This window comes from Lutra lutra, chromosome 9, assembly GCF_902655055.1.
Source record: "Lutra lutra chromosome 9, mLutLut1.2, whole genome shotgun sequence".
Taxonomy (NCBI): domain Eukaryota; kingdom Metazoa; phylum Chordata; class Mammalia; order Carnivora; family Mustelidae; genus Lutra; species Lutra lutra.
In genome coordinates this window covers 28,182,284-28,197,257 of record NC_062286.1, presented here as the reverse complement: position 1 = coordinate 28,197,257, position 14,974 = coordinate 28,182,284, and the positions used below count along the sequence as shown (strand labels likewise).

The 14,974-nt window shown below is 37.0% G+C and overlaps 1 protein-coding gene across 1 annotated transcript in view; it reads left to right on the top strand.

Moving 5' to 3' along the window:
* LOC125109785 (40S ribosomal protein SA-like) overlaps positions 1–9,531 on the top strand; it is a 134,732-nt gene extending 125,201 nt beyond the window's left edge. The window contains exon 3 of the mRNA XM_047746934.1: positions 9,472–9,531. Within this exon, the coding sequence (XP_047602890.1) occupies positions 9,472–9,531 (60 nt within the window). The remainder of the gene's footprint in view (positions 1–9,471) is intronic.
* Positions 9,532–14,974: the final 5,443 nt, after the last annotated feature.

Below are 14,974 nucleotides of genomic sequence, written 5' to 3'. Positions count from 1 at the left end.
ACAGGGCCCTAAATTTAGCCATGCCCTGAAATACTTCGTCAATAAATAAAAATGACATAAAAAATGGCTGGCATCCAAAATGAATTCTGCATTTCAGTTTCTTTGAAGATGAAGAGTTTGATGTTGTCATGACTAATATATTGGGAAAACCCAAAAGCTATTTTTCCATGAAACTTGAAAAAAAAATACACAAACTTCTAAAATGTATAACTGCATTCAGTTTGTTGAACATTAAAATAGAATTCGAATGAGTCTCTGGCTGGTTGTGCGCCTTTTACATCCCTGCCTTAATTTAAACAAAGTATTTTAAAATTAAAAATAGATTCATGTTTTAAAACTATAGCTGTGTCAGTCACATCCATTAAGGTCTGTGAGACAGGAGTTCTTATTTTAATAATGCTTCATCATCTTCACATGCCATATGCACTGCTGTTTCAAAGTGTTTCCAAAGAAATAAGTCATGAGTTTATAAATTATTTTATACAGATGAAAACAGCTTCTGTTTACAATAATCTCCCCTTCCAGCATTAAGTGAAAAGAAATAACATTCATTAAAACAGCAAGGGTTAGCCCTTTGATAAAAAAAAAAAGGATATTCTCTTCTAACAAATCTGCCTAAATAATTGCCAGAAGACTCCTTTTAACACTGTGCGAGCAGAGGTAACTTCCTGAATGGTTTGAAGCAAAGAACAACTCATACTAGAGAGTTCACAGCTGGAGCAATTCCAACAGGGAATGATAAACTTGCCTGATAGGACACAGCAAGCAACTGGTAGAAATAGTAAGATTCATTTTAAATACCGTATCAGCCTCTTATTTAATTATTCTAATAATAACAATGTTTTGAAGTGAGTTCTCCCTGGCTTCCCAAGATATTCAAATCATAATATATTCAGCTACAAATAGATGGGAGTGCTATTTAAAATTTAAGGGAGAAGAAAGTGCTGAGAAAGCAACATATGTATTATGTAGAAGTACAGTGTCATGGATACTGACATGAATTTTTGTTTGAGGTAAGTCAGTAGACCAAGAAACTCATTCTCTGGTTGTAGATGACATCACAGCAAGCATGCTATTTGGCACCGCAGAACCAAAGCAGTGCCATGGTAGATGATTACGGGAATCACCCCAGCTGCAACGTAACCTCATCTTTCCAGTCTGGGCCGTGCCACGTAACTTGTTTTGGCCAACAGGATGATAGCGTATAGGACACAGAGGCTTGCGAAAACACCTGCATGCTTCTGCTCCTTCATGTTCTCTGCCATAACCAAAAAGTCCACATCCTCGTGAACTTTCTGGATGGTGAGGAACAAATGATAGTGAATCATTTCAGTCATCCCAGCTGAAAACTTACTAGATAAGCTGAGCCACAAGAATCACCAAGTTGATCTCAGTACAAGGCTGACCTGCATGCACACTACTTCATAAATTGTTATTGTTTTAAGCAACAAAATCTTGGCATGGTTTCTTATGCAGCACTGTGGTGGTAATGAGTAACTGATACAACCATTAAGTAGAAGAGAAGAGAGAGGACATAATTAATAAACCAAGAAAAAAACCCTTGAGTCATTGATGTTTCTTTTGCGTCTGGGACTATTTTGTGTTCAGAATTCCATAGGAAGTTTGTTCCTATCACTCAAAAGAATAGTTAAAACACCTATTACAATGTAACAGTGCTCAGTAGAACCCACACACACAACGAACTCAAGTGTTAAAAAGGAAACAGGGTTTGGGGTGGCTCCATTCCTCCCAAGTCCTTCCTCTTGCAAATAAAAACATCCTGGACAAAACACAAGGAACAAATGTAAAAAGGCTCTGAAAATTGCTATAGTTGACTGAACGGTGTCCCTCAAGAAGATGTCTTAAGTTCTCAGCCCTGGAGCACACCAATTTGACATCATTAGGAAAAAGCATCTTTGAGATGTAAATAAATTAAGGATGTCCAGATAATATCATCCTGGATTCGAGTGAGACTTAAATCTAATAACCAGGGTCCTTAGAGGAAACACAGGGGGAAGGTCATGTGAAGTTGGAGCAGAAACTGCAGTTACGTTGTCACAAGCCAGGGAACACCGGGACCTGGAAGAGGAATGGAAGGATGCTCTTCCTATAACCTCTGGAGGGAACATGAACCTGCCAACACCTTCATTTTTTACTTCTAACCTCCAGATCTGTTAGAGAATAAAATTCGGTTGTGTTAAGGCACCCAGCTTGTGGCAATTTACTGTGATAGTGCTAGGAAACTAATATATGCGGAAAGGAAAAGGATGACCAAACACAGACCTTGGTGCTTGAGGGAAAAGATGGTGGTGACTCTCCTGGGATTCCTTATTTTTTTTTAAAAGAATATTTATTTATTTGAGAGGGAGAGAGAGAGAGAATGAGCACACACAAACGCACTTGAACACAAGTTGAGGAGGGCGAAGGGATGGAGGGACGAGCAGACTCCGCACCCACCTCCACCTCTGTTCTGAGCAGGGAGCCTGATGCAGGGATCTATCCCAGGACCCTGATGCAAAAGCAGATGCTTAACTGACTAAGCCAGCCAGGTGCCCCTTTTCTCTGGGTTTCCTTATTGCCTCCCAGATGGGGAGCTAGAAAAAAGCCTCCATCCCAGAGCTGAAACAGGTAGAGACAAAACAAACACCGCACTTCCAGAAATGCCTGCTCCCCAGCTAAAGTGACCTGGAAAGAGTGGGCTAGTAGAACAAAAAAAACTTTTTAACAATATGCACCCTACTTTAGTCAAAGAGTAGTGGAAGAACTGACCCACTCACCCTAGCAGTTTCAGTAGATAAATGAGGAGCTGATTTTCTGACTGTCTTGATAGAAGCAAGCTACAGTGTTCAAATTTCTCTACCAGGATGGTGTTGGTGGGGCCAAGTTGGGAGCTGAATTTTAAAGGTGGATGGAAGCAAGTAGCAGTGCTCCCCTTCCTCTGACTCAATTTCTTTGCCCAGGTAGTGTTAGTAGGAAGCAGCAGCAATCTGAACCACTATCACCATCCAGCAGCATCAAGACTGAAAGAGGGAGAACCAAGTGGGGTTAGTCTGAACTCTATTACACCCTGACTTTCCCGCATATCACCAAAGCCTAGCAAGGAGCTAAAATTCCACCTCTGCCAGCATCAATACAGTGAAATGAAGTGATAGGAGATGAGCACCTCCTGTTTTTATCAAGGTCCAGAAGGAAGCTGAGCCTACTCCTCTCTCAGTGGCAATGAGGTAATGCTAGTTGATGCTTTCTTTGCCTTCGCTGGGAGTGTTTACAGGGCTGGGGAGAGAGTTGCACTTGGACCTTAATCATATTCAGTGAGGCAGTGTGAATCAGCTCTTATCAGGATGGTTTTAGTGGGGTCTAACAGGGAAGTAAAAATCCACCTCCACCTGAACCTGCACAACAACCAAACAGGGTGACTTATGTGCAAAAAATAAGATTAAACAGGATTCAGAGTCTTAGCACATAATCTCCAAAATAATCCGTGCACAATCCAAAGTCATTCATCATACCCAAAACCAGGAAAATCACAACAAGAAAAGACAACCAAGAGCTGCCAATGGTGAGATGACACAGATGTGGGGATTATTTGATAAGAATTTTAAAACAGACATCATAAAAATGCTTCCATGTATAATTATGAAGATGTTTTTTAAAAATGGAAAACAGAGGGGCACCTGGGGGGCTCAGTGGGTTAAGCGTCGCCTTCGGCTCAGGTCATGATCCCAGAGTCCTGAGATGGAGCCCCGCATTAGGCTCCCTGCTTAGCTGAGAGCCTATTTCTCCCTCTCCCTCAGCCTGACACCCCCCCTGCTTGTGCTCTCTCCCTCTGCTAAATAAGTAAAAATTTTTTTTAAAGGAAAACAGAAAATCTGTGCAAGGAAACACAAAACATTAAAAATTACCAGTGTAAACTAAAGAATTTAAAAATGCAACAATTGAAATAAGTTAAGAATCAAATCACTGGAAGGCTCACTCTAAAGACTGAAAGAATATTGTTAAAATGTCCATACTACTCAAAGCAACCTACAAATTCAATGCAATCCCTGTCAAAGTACCAACAGTATTTTTCATAGAACTGGAACAAAGAACACTAAAATTTGTATGTTACCACAAAAGACCCAGAGTGACCAAAGCTATCTTGCAAAAGAACAAAATTGTATGTATCACAATTCCAGATGTCAAGATATACTACAAAGCTGTAGTAATCACAACAGTATGGTACTGGGAAATAATAATAATAAGAAGAAGAAGAAGAAGAAGACACACAGATCAATGGAAGAAAATACGGAGCCCAGAAATAAACCAACAATGGTCAATTTATAAATAAGGTGGCAATAATATACAATATACAAGATTATATAAAAGATAGTCTTTAATAAATGGTGTTAGGAAAACTGAGCAGCTCCATGCAGAAAAATGAAACTGGTCCATTTTCTTACACCATATACAAAATAAACCCAAAATGGATTAAAGACCCAAATGTAAGATCTGAAACCATAAAACTCCTACAAGAAAACAAAAGCAATTGCTTCTTGGACCTTGGCCTTAGCAACATCTTTCTAGATAGGTCTCCTGAGGCAAGGAAACCATAAATAAATAAACAAACAAACCATCAGGACTATATAAAAATAAAAAGCTTTTGCACAGGAAAGGAAATCATAGATGAAACAAAAAGGCAACCTACTGAATGGGAGAAGATATTTGCAAGTGATATAACCAGTAAGGGGTTAATATTGAAAATATTTACACAATTTGTACAACTCAACACTAAAAATATTTAAATAAGCTGGTTTAAAATGGGCAGAGAACCTGAATAGATATTTTTCTAAAGATGACCTAAGGGTGGCCAACAGACACACACAAAGATGTTCATCACTAATTATTAGGGAAATGCAAAACAACAAGATATCACTTTACACCTTTAGAATAGCTAGAATCAGAAATACAAGGTATAACACACTGGTGAGGGTGGAGAAAAAGGAACCCTCATGCACAGATGGTGGGAATGTAAACTGGTGTAGTCATTGTGGAAGAAAGTATGGAGATTTCTGTAAAAATTAAAAATAGAAATACCACGTGATCTAGTAATTCCATTACTGGGTATTTAATCAATGAAAATGAAAATACTAATTCAAAAAGGTATATGCATCCCTGTTTATTGCAGCATTATTCACCAGAGCCAAGATATGGAAGCAACCCATGTCCACTGATAAATAAAGATGTGCTGTGTATGTGTGTTTGTGTGTGTGTCTGTGTCTGTGTCTGTGTGTGTGTGGTATAATGGAAATATACTGAGCCATAAGAAAGAATGAGATCATTATCATTTGCAACATGAATGGATCTACAGAATATTATGCTAAGTAAAATAAGACAAAGAAAGACAAATACCATGTGATTTCACTAAATGTGGAATTTTAAGAATGGAAGAAACAAACAACAGATTCTTTTTCTTTTTCAAGATTTTTTTTTAAAGATTTATTTATTTATCTGACAGAGAGAATCACAAGTAGGCAGAGAGGCAGGCAGAGAGAGAGGAGGAAGCAGGCTCCCCGCTGAGCAGAGAGCCCGACGCGGGGCTCGATCCCAGGACCCTGAGATCATGACCTGAGCCGAAAGCAGCGGCTTAACCCACTGAGCCACCCAGGTGCCCCTCTTTTTCAAGATTGTATTTATTTATTTGACAGAGAGATAGAAAGCACAAGTAGGGGAGCAGCAGGCAGAAGGAGAGGGAGAAGCACTCTCCACCGACCAGGGAGCCCAAGGCAGGCTGAAGGGAGCTGTGTAACTGACTGAGCCACCCAGGCGCCCCCAAACAACAGATTCTTAAATACAAAGAATAAATTGGTGGTTGCCAGAGAGAAGGTGGTTGGGGGACAGGTGAAATAAAGAGTATTAAAAGGCATAAACTCCCATTTTTGAAAGTAAGTCAGAGAAGAAAAGTGCAGTGTAGGGAAAACAGTCAATATTGTAATAATGTTGTATGGTGACAGATGGTGATAACACTTAATTTTAACAAGTACTGGGTAATGTACAGAATTGCTGAATCACTATGTTGTACACCTGAAACATATATAACAATGAATGTTGATTATACTGCAATTTGGGGGGTAGGATTAAGGTAAAAGAAATACCTAGTTATGACTCCAAGTAAAATACATACATGATCAATATGCTGAAAGTTATAAGACATTGATGAAAAATTTTCAAATATCTAAATAAATGACTTGAAGATATGTGGATTTGAAGATTGATATAGTAAAGACCTACTGCTCTCCAATTAGTATGAAGACTAACATCAAAACACTATATATAAGACAAGTTATGTTTAAAATTATATGGAAAGGGAAAGGAACTAAAACAGTAACATATATGCTATGTAAAATGCTAAAAACAAAAAAATGGTAAGAATTTCTTTCAACGTTACGCCAAGATTTACTGTGTCTACAGTCATCAAAATCACTGTGGTTTGGTGGAAAAATAATACATAGATCGATGAACAGAGTAGAGAAACCCAATCTAGACTAACATGAACATGTCCAACTGATGTTTGAAGAAAGTACAAAAGCAATTTAAATGGAGGATAATCTTTTCAATCAACAGTGATGGCATAACTAGATATAAACAGACATATAAAGAACCACAACCTGCACCTACAATATATACAAACGAAATTCAAAACAAATCCTATATTTCAGTATAAAACATATAATAAAACTCAGAAAAGATAGAACAGGAGAGCATCTTCAGCATGCAGCTAAATAAAGAATTCTTAGAAATGACATGATCCGTAAATAATAATAAATTGGACTTCATCATGATTAACCGTTTTTGCTTATGAAAGACCCAGTTGAAAGACGTGACAACTACAGACTGGTAGAAAATACTTGCAACCCCATATCTGACAAAGGCGAGTATCTAGAATGTATAAATAACTCAGAATGCAACAGTAAAAGCAAGCAATTCAGTTATAAAATGGAGACACACATAAGCATACATTTCACTAAATAGGAAATAAATATGACAAATATTTGCACATTAAAGCAATAATCAAAATCATTAGCCATTAGGGAATGAAATTAAAACTATTATAAAATACCCTTACACATAGCGGTACAGCTAAAATAAAAAAAAAAAAAATAGTGATCATACCAAATGGCGAGGAATGCAGGGAAACTGGATCTCTCATCCACTGTTGGTGACAACATAAATTGTTAGAGACATTTCGGAAAATAGCTTGGCATTTTTCTATAAAACTAAATGTGCACTCACTACAGCAATTGCTCGCTTGGACATTTATCCCAAGAAATATACATATATTTGCACAAATGTCTCCACATGAATGTTCACAGCAACTTTATTTGGAATAGCAAAATGCTGGATATTTTCCACAGGTCATTCAACTGGTGAATGCACTCTGCACATCAACTGGGCTTCTTGGCAATAAGAAAGATGAACCGTTTATACATGCAACAACCCTGCAGGATCCTCAAGAGCAAGTTAAAATTCAACTTCTGAAGTTACATATTGCATCATTTCACTGGTACAGCATTCTCAAAATGGCAAAACTAAAAAGACGGAGAATACAGTAGTGGTTTCTGGCAGCAGGCATGAAAGTGTGGGGAACATACCTAAACCCAAAGAACTAGCATAAGGGAATTCTTTTGTATTAATGGAACCATCCCGTGTCTTGAAGTTAGCAGTTACACACATCCCCGTATTGAACAAAATTGCACAGATCTGCACATATAGCCCCCCACACAAATGTATGCTGTTATAGTGGTAAAATACAAAGTATACAGATGAGCTTATAATTATATGCCATTGTCCATATCCTGCTTTGGATATTATACTGAAGTTACATAACTGGCCACTATTGATGTATGTTGGATCAAAGATCCAAGAGACAGTGTACACAGTATCTGTCTATATATTTTTTCAGAATAAAGTTTAAAATACAAACTTGTTTGAACTTTAGAGTTTAACTTTGCTGATATTAAGTGTAGATACTAAGATAATAAAAAATTTTATCAGTATCTTGGTTAACATTATTTTGATACTAACTCAGATGAAAAGAATTCTGAATTTTACACCTGTTAAAGAAAGATGTTACTAATTGTTAGAATTATGCTACACTTGGAAAAGTTTAAGTTCACAAGAGTAAATAATTGGAAGACTTCACCTGACAGATCCAATTATACCACATTTTAATTAAATAAAAATACAAAAGAAAATTTAGTATCAAGTGATCTTAATAAATAATGAGATTTCATTACAATTTTTGTCATCTCCCTCACCATCATGGTTATACATACAGGACTTTTTCCAGTCAGGATTAGTCCAATAATAGCATGATCAATTTGCTAGAAGCTGAACTCCCTGAAAAGAACCTTGAATGAGGGTGCCTGGGGGCTCAGTGGTTAAGCAAGCATCTGCCTTCAGCTCAGGTCATGATCCTGGGGTCCTGGGATCAAGCCCTGCCTCCGGCTCCTTGCTCAGTGGGGAGCCTGCTTCTCCCTTACCTGACCTTCCCACTGCTTGTGCTTGCTCTGTCTCTCTCTCTTGCTCTGTGTCAAATAAATAAAATCTTTTAAAAAAAAGAGCCATGAATGGGAAATCTCAGTATTTAATGAAGAACATTCCAAAAATTTTAAGTGATATGAGTTACAAAGGAGCAGTACAAATTCATATTGTAGCCTTCTAACTGCTCTAAGGTGGAGACCAGGTACGGTTTAAGCTACTGCAGGGCTGTATTGTCCAAGGGTTATCATTAATACTAACTTTTATTTCTTTCCTACTCCACAACTAAAGGATCTGAAGATCTTGTTCCCTCTTCCTTCAAGATTCATTTAGCTGCCATCCTAACATAAGCTGCAATCAGCCCTTCCCAGAATTACTACCATGACCTTCTAAGTGGTTTCCCTCCTTTATCTTTGCTCCCTATACTGTTCTCAACAGAGAACAAGGATATTTAAAAATTAGATCTTTTCATTCCTCTGCTCAGAACCCTCCCATGATTTGCTTTCTCAGAGTAAAAGCTAAAGTTCTTACAATGTCCTATAGTGTGTCCTGCAATGTCTTAACCCATCATTTACTACCTGTCATTTACACCTCATATAATTCTCTTGATCATTCCATTCCCCCACATGAGCTCCACGCTGGCAGGACAAGAATGTTCCCGACTTTGGGACCTTTGCATTTGCTAGGTGTTCTGTATGGAACCAACATTCAACTCATCAATGCATGGCTCTCTCCTTTACCTCCTTCTAGTATCTGTTCAAAAGTCAAATTATTGAGGCCTTCCCTGATTATACTATTTAAATAGCTCTCTCTCTCCCTCTCTTACACAATTATTTTTAAACATCCACAACATTTAACACAATCCAATACTCTTCCTTGGTTACTTACTGGTATCTCCTGTATTCCCAATGTTAGTCTCATAGTGTGATAACTTTATCTGCTTTTTTTTTTCAGAGTCATCCTGACGTTTACGAGTCTGACACATTGTATACCCCAATAACTTTTGATAAGTAAACGATCTGCTGAGTCTTTACTTATTTAATACTTATACTTTTCTTATTTTAATACTAATATAAACTCTTGGATAAAGATTTCTAAATGCATTTGCTCTTTGCCTAATGACTACATTTACTACTACTATGAAACACCTAGAAATCCTCCTAACATGCAGATTTAAATGCAGATCTGCTGTGGGGACAATTCTACATTCATAAATGCTTTCCAGTGAAACTGAGGCCTTCATTCCTCAGACCACACTTTGCATAACAAAACCCTACAAAATACAGAAGCAGTGTGCGATGGCCAGGTTTCCTGATTAAAAGTACTCACCTGGCTAGAGAAACTAAGGGCTTATGTGGAAGAGTTTAAATTTCCTGAGTAGGTTCTATAAATTGTATTTAGATTTTATCAAACTTAAGATAATTAAGGAGTTAAAATCCAGTAAATACGGATTTTAAATCCAGTAAAATACAGACTATGGAAAAATTGCCTCTGAAGTTGCTTTTCTTTTTACATGATTTTAAACAAGCACATCAAAAAACTAGTATCTTCCTAATATTCGCATCATTTCCTAGAACATTATGCTTCTTAGGTGGATCAAAAATTCCATAGAAAGTCCTCAGTACCATTCCATTTGTCCAGAAAGGTGGCAGTCACCATGAAACCTGTTCTAAAAGGGACTTCATGAAACACAACTTGCTTTTAGACATCTTCTTCCTTTCCTCCACCCACACTCATTACAGATGCTGCAAACAAAATCGACACCAACATCTCAGAAATCGAACAACCTTTGATGTAACAAGACAATCAGAATTCATCTGAAGGGCTCCTGGGTGGCTGGGTCCACTGAACATCTGCCTTTGGGGACGCCTGGATGGCTCAGTGGGCTAAGTCTTTGCCTTCAGCTCAGGTCATGATCTCAGGGTCCTGGGATCAAGCCCCACATCTGGTTCTCTGCTCAGCAGGGAGCCTGATCACCCCCTCCCCCTCTGTCTGCCTCTCTGCCTACTTGTGACTCCTCTCTCTGTCAAATAAATAAGTAAAATCTTCAACAACAACAAAAAAAAGTCTGCCTTTGGCTCAGGTCATGATTCCAAGATTCTGGGATCAAACTCCATTCAGCAGGGAGTCTGCTTCTCCCTTTACCTATCCCCCCTGCTCATTATCTCTCTTTATCCCTCTCTCAGTCTCTCTCTCAAATAAATAAAATCTCTCAAAAGAAGGAATTCATTTGAAGAGATAGTCTATAGAAAATTCTCCAAATTGTTTAAATTTGACAAAATGTATTTAATAAAATGTATCTCTATGTACTGGCATATAAGAAATTCATGTTTGTTTAGGTCTTAATTATGTATCTACTATATAACCAGTTATATTTTAGATATACAGAAATTAAGAGTTGAAAATAGTATAACTTTTAAAGTTGAGGAATAGGAGGCTCAGAGATACTGTAATCTATAACCATTTAAGAATCAGAACTGGAATTTGAGCCCCAAATTATTCCGCATCAAAAGTATATCCATTTTGCATTATTCTATGCTGCTCCTAAACAATGACTTTTAGAAATTCAAGATGGTGGTGACAATCCCATAATGCATTATAATAAAGAAAATAATTTTATTATTGTTCATAACTGAAAAATTAGAAAAAGCAAATAAAGCTGTTCAGGCTCAATAATCAAAATAATTCAAATTTAAGACACTGGATACATTTTTAATGATTATTTGCAGGGTTGGCAACAGTGCAGCCTCTTCTGCTGCCGGGAGTTATAAAAAGGACTATCTCTTTGGAGGAGAAATTGGCAATGTATATCAAGAGTATTTTAAATGGCAATATTTTTTGACTCAGTAAATCAACTGCTGGGATTTATTCTAAGGAAAAGCACAGAGTTCTACATAAAATTGTTCAGTGCATTCAAAAAATAAAAACAAAAAATACTGGTGATACCTTCAAAGCAAATAAAGAAAAAAAGTACTGTCACTGAAATTCCATACAAATTTTATTCACCTTTAAAGTCATGATTTCAAGGAATTTTAATGACTTTTACTTTATTTATTTTTTTTAAAGATTTTATTTATTTATTTTCCAGAAAGAGAGAGAGAGAGAAAGCACACAAGCAGGCAGAGAGGCAGTCAAGGCAGAGAGAGAGGCAGGCTCCCTGCTGAGTAAGGAGCCGGTTGCGGGACTTGATCCGAGGACCCCGGGATCATGACCTGAGTCGAAGGCAGCGGCTTAACCCACTGAGCCACCCAGGCATCCCAGTGACTTTTGATATCTTAAGGAAATGCTTTTGATGATACCTTAAGACGTAATAAAACAAGTATGAAATTATACTATATCATTTTTATTGTTAACCTTGTTCCTTGCTATGTGGAAGTCAAAAAGTTATTTCTACGATCTCTTGGTGTTGATGGCATTTATCTCTGTTTTGTGCCTACGCAGTAATGGCTTCACCTAGTAACGGGGTAGGAAGAGGAAGTGCAGATTGATGGCCCTCATCTTTGTCCCCAGCAGAGACCCCATAAGAGGACTGAAAAGTAGTTACTGTTCTAGGACAAGCAACTCTCCCAGAATAAAGATTACAGGGAAGTATCCAAGTTCTTTACCAAAAACCTGGTTGATCTCAAAACAGCAGTGGAGTAGCTGTTACTTCACTTAAAAGCTTAAGGCTGTCCTATTTCACTGTATTTTCTTAATGTCCCCACCCTTACCCATGGAGCCCTATCTCACAGGTCTCTGTATCTGCAAGAATTCTCACTTCTTCTATTTGAAATTAGACTGTGATGCAAGCTATCTATGTATCTACATGAGGAGATTGTTATTCGATGCCATCACAGTCTAATTTTCAAATGACAAATTGTGCATATATACACACATATATAATCAATTATATATTGATGGAATTGAGGGCTGCCAATTGAAAAGGTTAAATTAGGGCGCCTGGGTGGCTCAGTGGGTTAAGCCACTGCCTTCGGCTCGGATCATGATCTCAGGGTCCTGGAATCGAGTCCCGCATCAGGCTCTCTGCTCAGCAGGGAGCCTGCTTCCCTCTCTCTTTCTCTCTGCCTGCCTCTGTCTACTGTGATATCTCTCTGTCAAATAAATAAATAAAAACAAAACTTTAAAAAAAAAGAAAAGGTTAAATTGAGGCTGATATATATATCATATATGACATATGATATATATATCAGCCTCAATTTAAATTTTTCCCCATGAGGATTAAAACAATAATTCTAGTACTAATGTGCTAAAAGCATCAGACTCTTCACTATGATTTTAACAAAAGACATTTAAATTGTTATAAATGGCTGAATCTTCGCCATCCAATAGATTGAGCCAGCTCCGAATGGTTTCTCTTATGCTCCATGATTTATTAAAAGTAATGGTGATGAGGATGCACAATTAATCTCATGCAAACATGTACTCAGTAGTAACTCTGCTGTATCTCAACAATAAGTTTTTTAGAAAATTATATCGTGTATTCTCTGTATAATCTTGTTATTTCATAGTCTATTATATATTTTTCTAAATGTTGTATTTTTAGTGAATGTACACTTAATTTTTTTATAATCAGAGGCACATTAGCATTATGTTAAAACATTTATGACATTTCAGTAGTAATGCTTGAGACAATTATTTATAATTTATTTAATGTCTACATACCATGGCTTCCCAAATCTATATTAGCTTTACTGATGGTGAGATGCAATACCAGTAACATGGTTTTGGGAGTGAAATATGCATTATTGCCTTAGCCCAAGAACTTGAAATCAGTCTCATCTTAATCCCTTGAACTTGGAGTATTTCTGCACCTTAGAAGTCCAGACTAGTAATATCTACCTTTCAGTTTGGATGAGGTTTAAACAAACTAATATGAGGACATGTAATAGTTTATATTAAAGAGCTATGAAGGCAATTATAAACTTCACAATGTTTTTGTTTTGTAAAGTAACGATTCATCAGAGTTCTTTCTTGCTTGTGCTGCACATGAAATATCAAATTCTTGTAGGCAGGCTACTTGAATTTTAATATCTTTTGCTCTGCCCTGCCAACCCCCCATCATCCACCTCCTTCCAAAAATTGATTTTATTGTGGCATAGATGTAAATGAGCAGTTGTAAAGTATGTCCTAAATTCCTGGCAACCTGCAGGGCTCAGGCTGTTAGAGTATTTTAAAGCAAGTATTTCTTATCATAAATTTCTGGAAACATAATAAGACTGTGATTTCTGGCCTAACTGGTGAGCCAGGAAATTGAATCACTGCTCTGAATGTGACAGTGGTAGTAGACTTGCTTCTAAGATACCTTCAGTAATCAGTTGGCTTAAAAGGCTAATTGAAATACTTCTGCAAGAAGGTAGGCTGTCAATAGCAGATAATCACCAAACATATTGTACTTAAATATGAAATACTGTAAAAAGCTAGTTGAAATTCCACCTGCTTCAAATACTTTAGAAGTAGATACGGCTCCTGAGTGAGCTGGTCCTCATTATTTGAACAATTTTTATGTTCCAAGTCTGAGCAAATATTTTAATATAGAAATTGAACTAGAAGCCAGACAATTCTGAAAAGTTGAAAGCCTGTCTCCCATTCTTAGAAGAGGGCAATCCAGTAAAGTAAGTCCCTGTCAACCGGACTAAAGAATATTTCAAGCAACTCACAAGTAACAATCCACATGCATGCACACACACACGCACATAAAACCTTTAGCAACAAATTATCACTAATATAAAGAATCTCTCTGAACTAATGAGGTTGAGGCCAGTTACAAATAGGAGATGGGATTCTAAAGCTGTCCTTTCTAGAAGCTGAGAAGAGCAGAACTCGCAATAAGAAATACAAGGGCATCCAGGACAGTCATCAGGCTCTCTTGAAAAGCTATTCAAACCCCTGGGACTTAATTTGGTTTTGTTTGATAAAGCTGAATGTAGTTTTTCTCACAATAGAGAACCACTGTAGGATTTTTAACATGATTTTCTTAAAAGGATTGTTTCTAAGTAGATCTGCATGTATATGAGAATTGGTAGATATGGAGAGGTAGAAGATTGGAATATAAAGAAATTTAATTAAAAGAGATAGGGAGACAACCCAAAGTTAGATGCATAATTGCAGATTTGTAAAGACTTGTATTTGTAAAAGCCCTCTCGTAAAAACAATCACTTGGAAAAAATTTTGTAAAAATGAAAGCTTAGTAATATTTGGTAATTTGAAGCTCAAAGCAGTTTTGCAGTGAAAGAACAAATATACTGATATAGGTTTTACTACACCAATGTGTTTATTGTTATATCTGAATTTTCTACAGTACTTTGGGGAGGCTTTTGTTTTTGTTTTTTTTTTAACTCAAAAATACAAAAAGAATCAGAATTCTAGCACCCCATAACCAGTTTACAAAAATATCTCAGATCATTTGCCTATTGACCCAAACTGAGAAAATCTGCATATAAATGTCCTTCTTTTATAT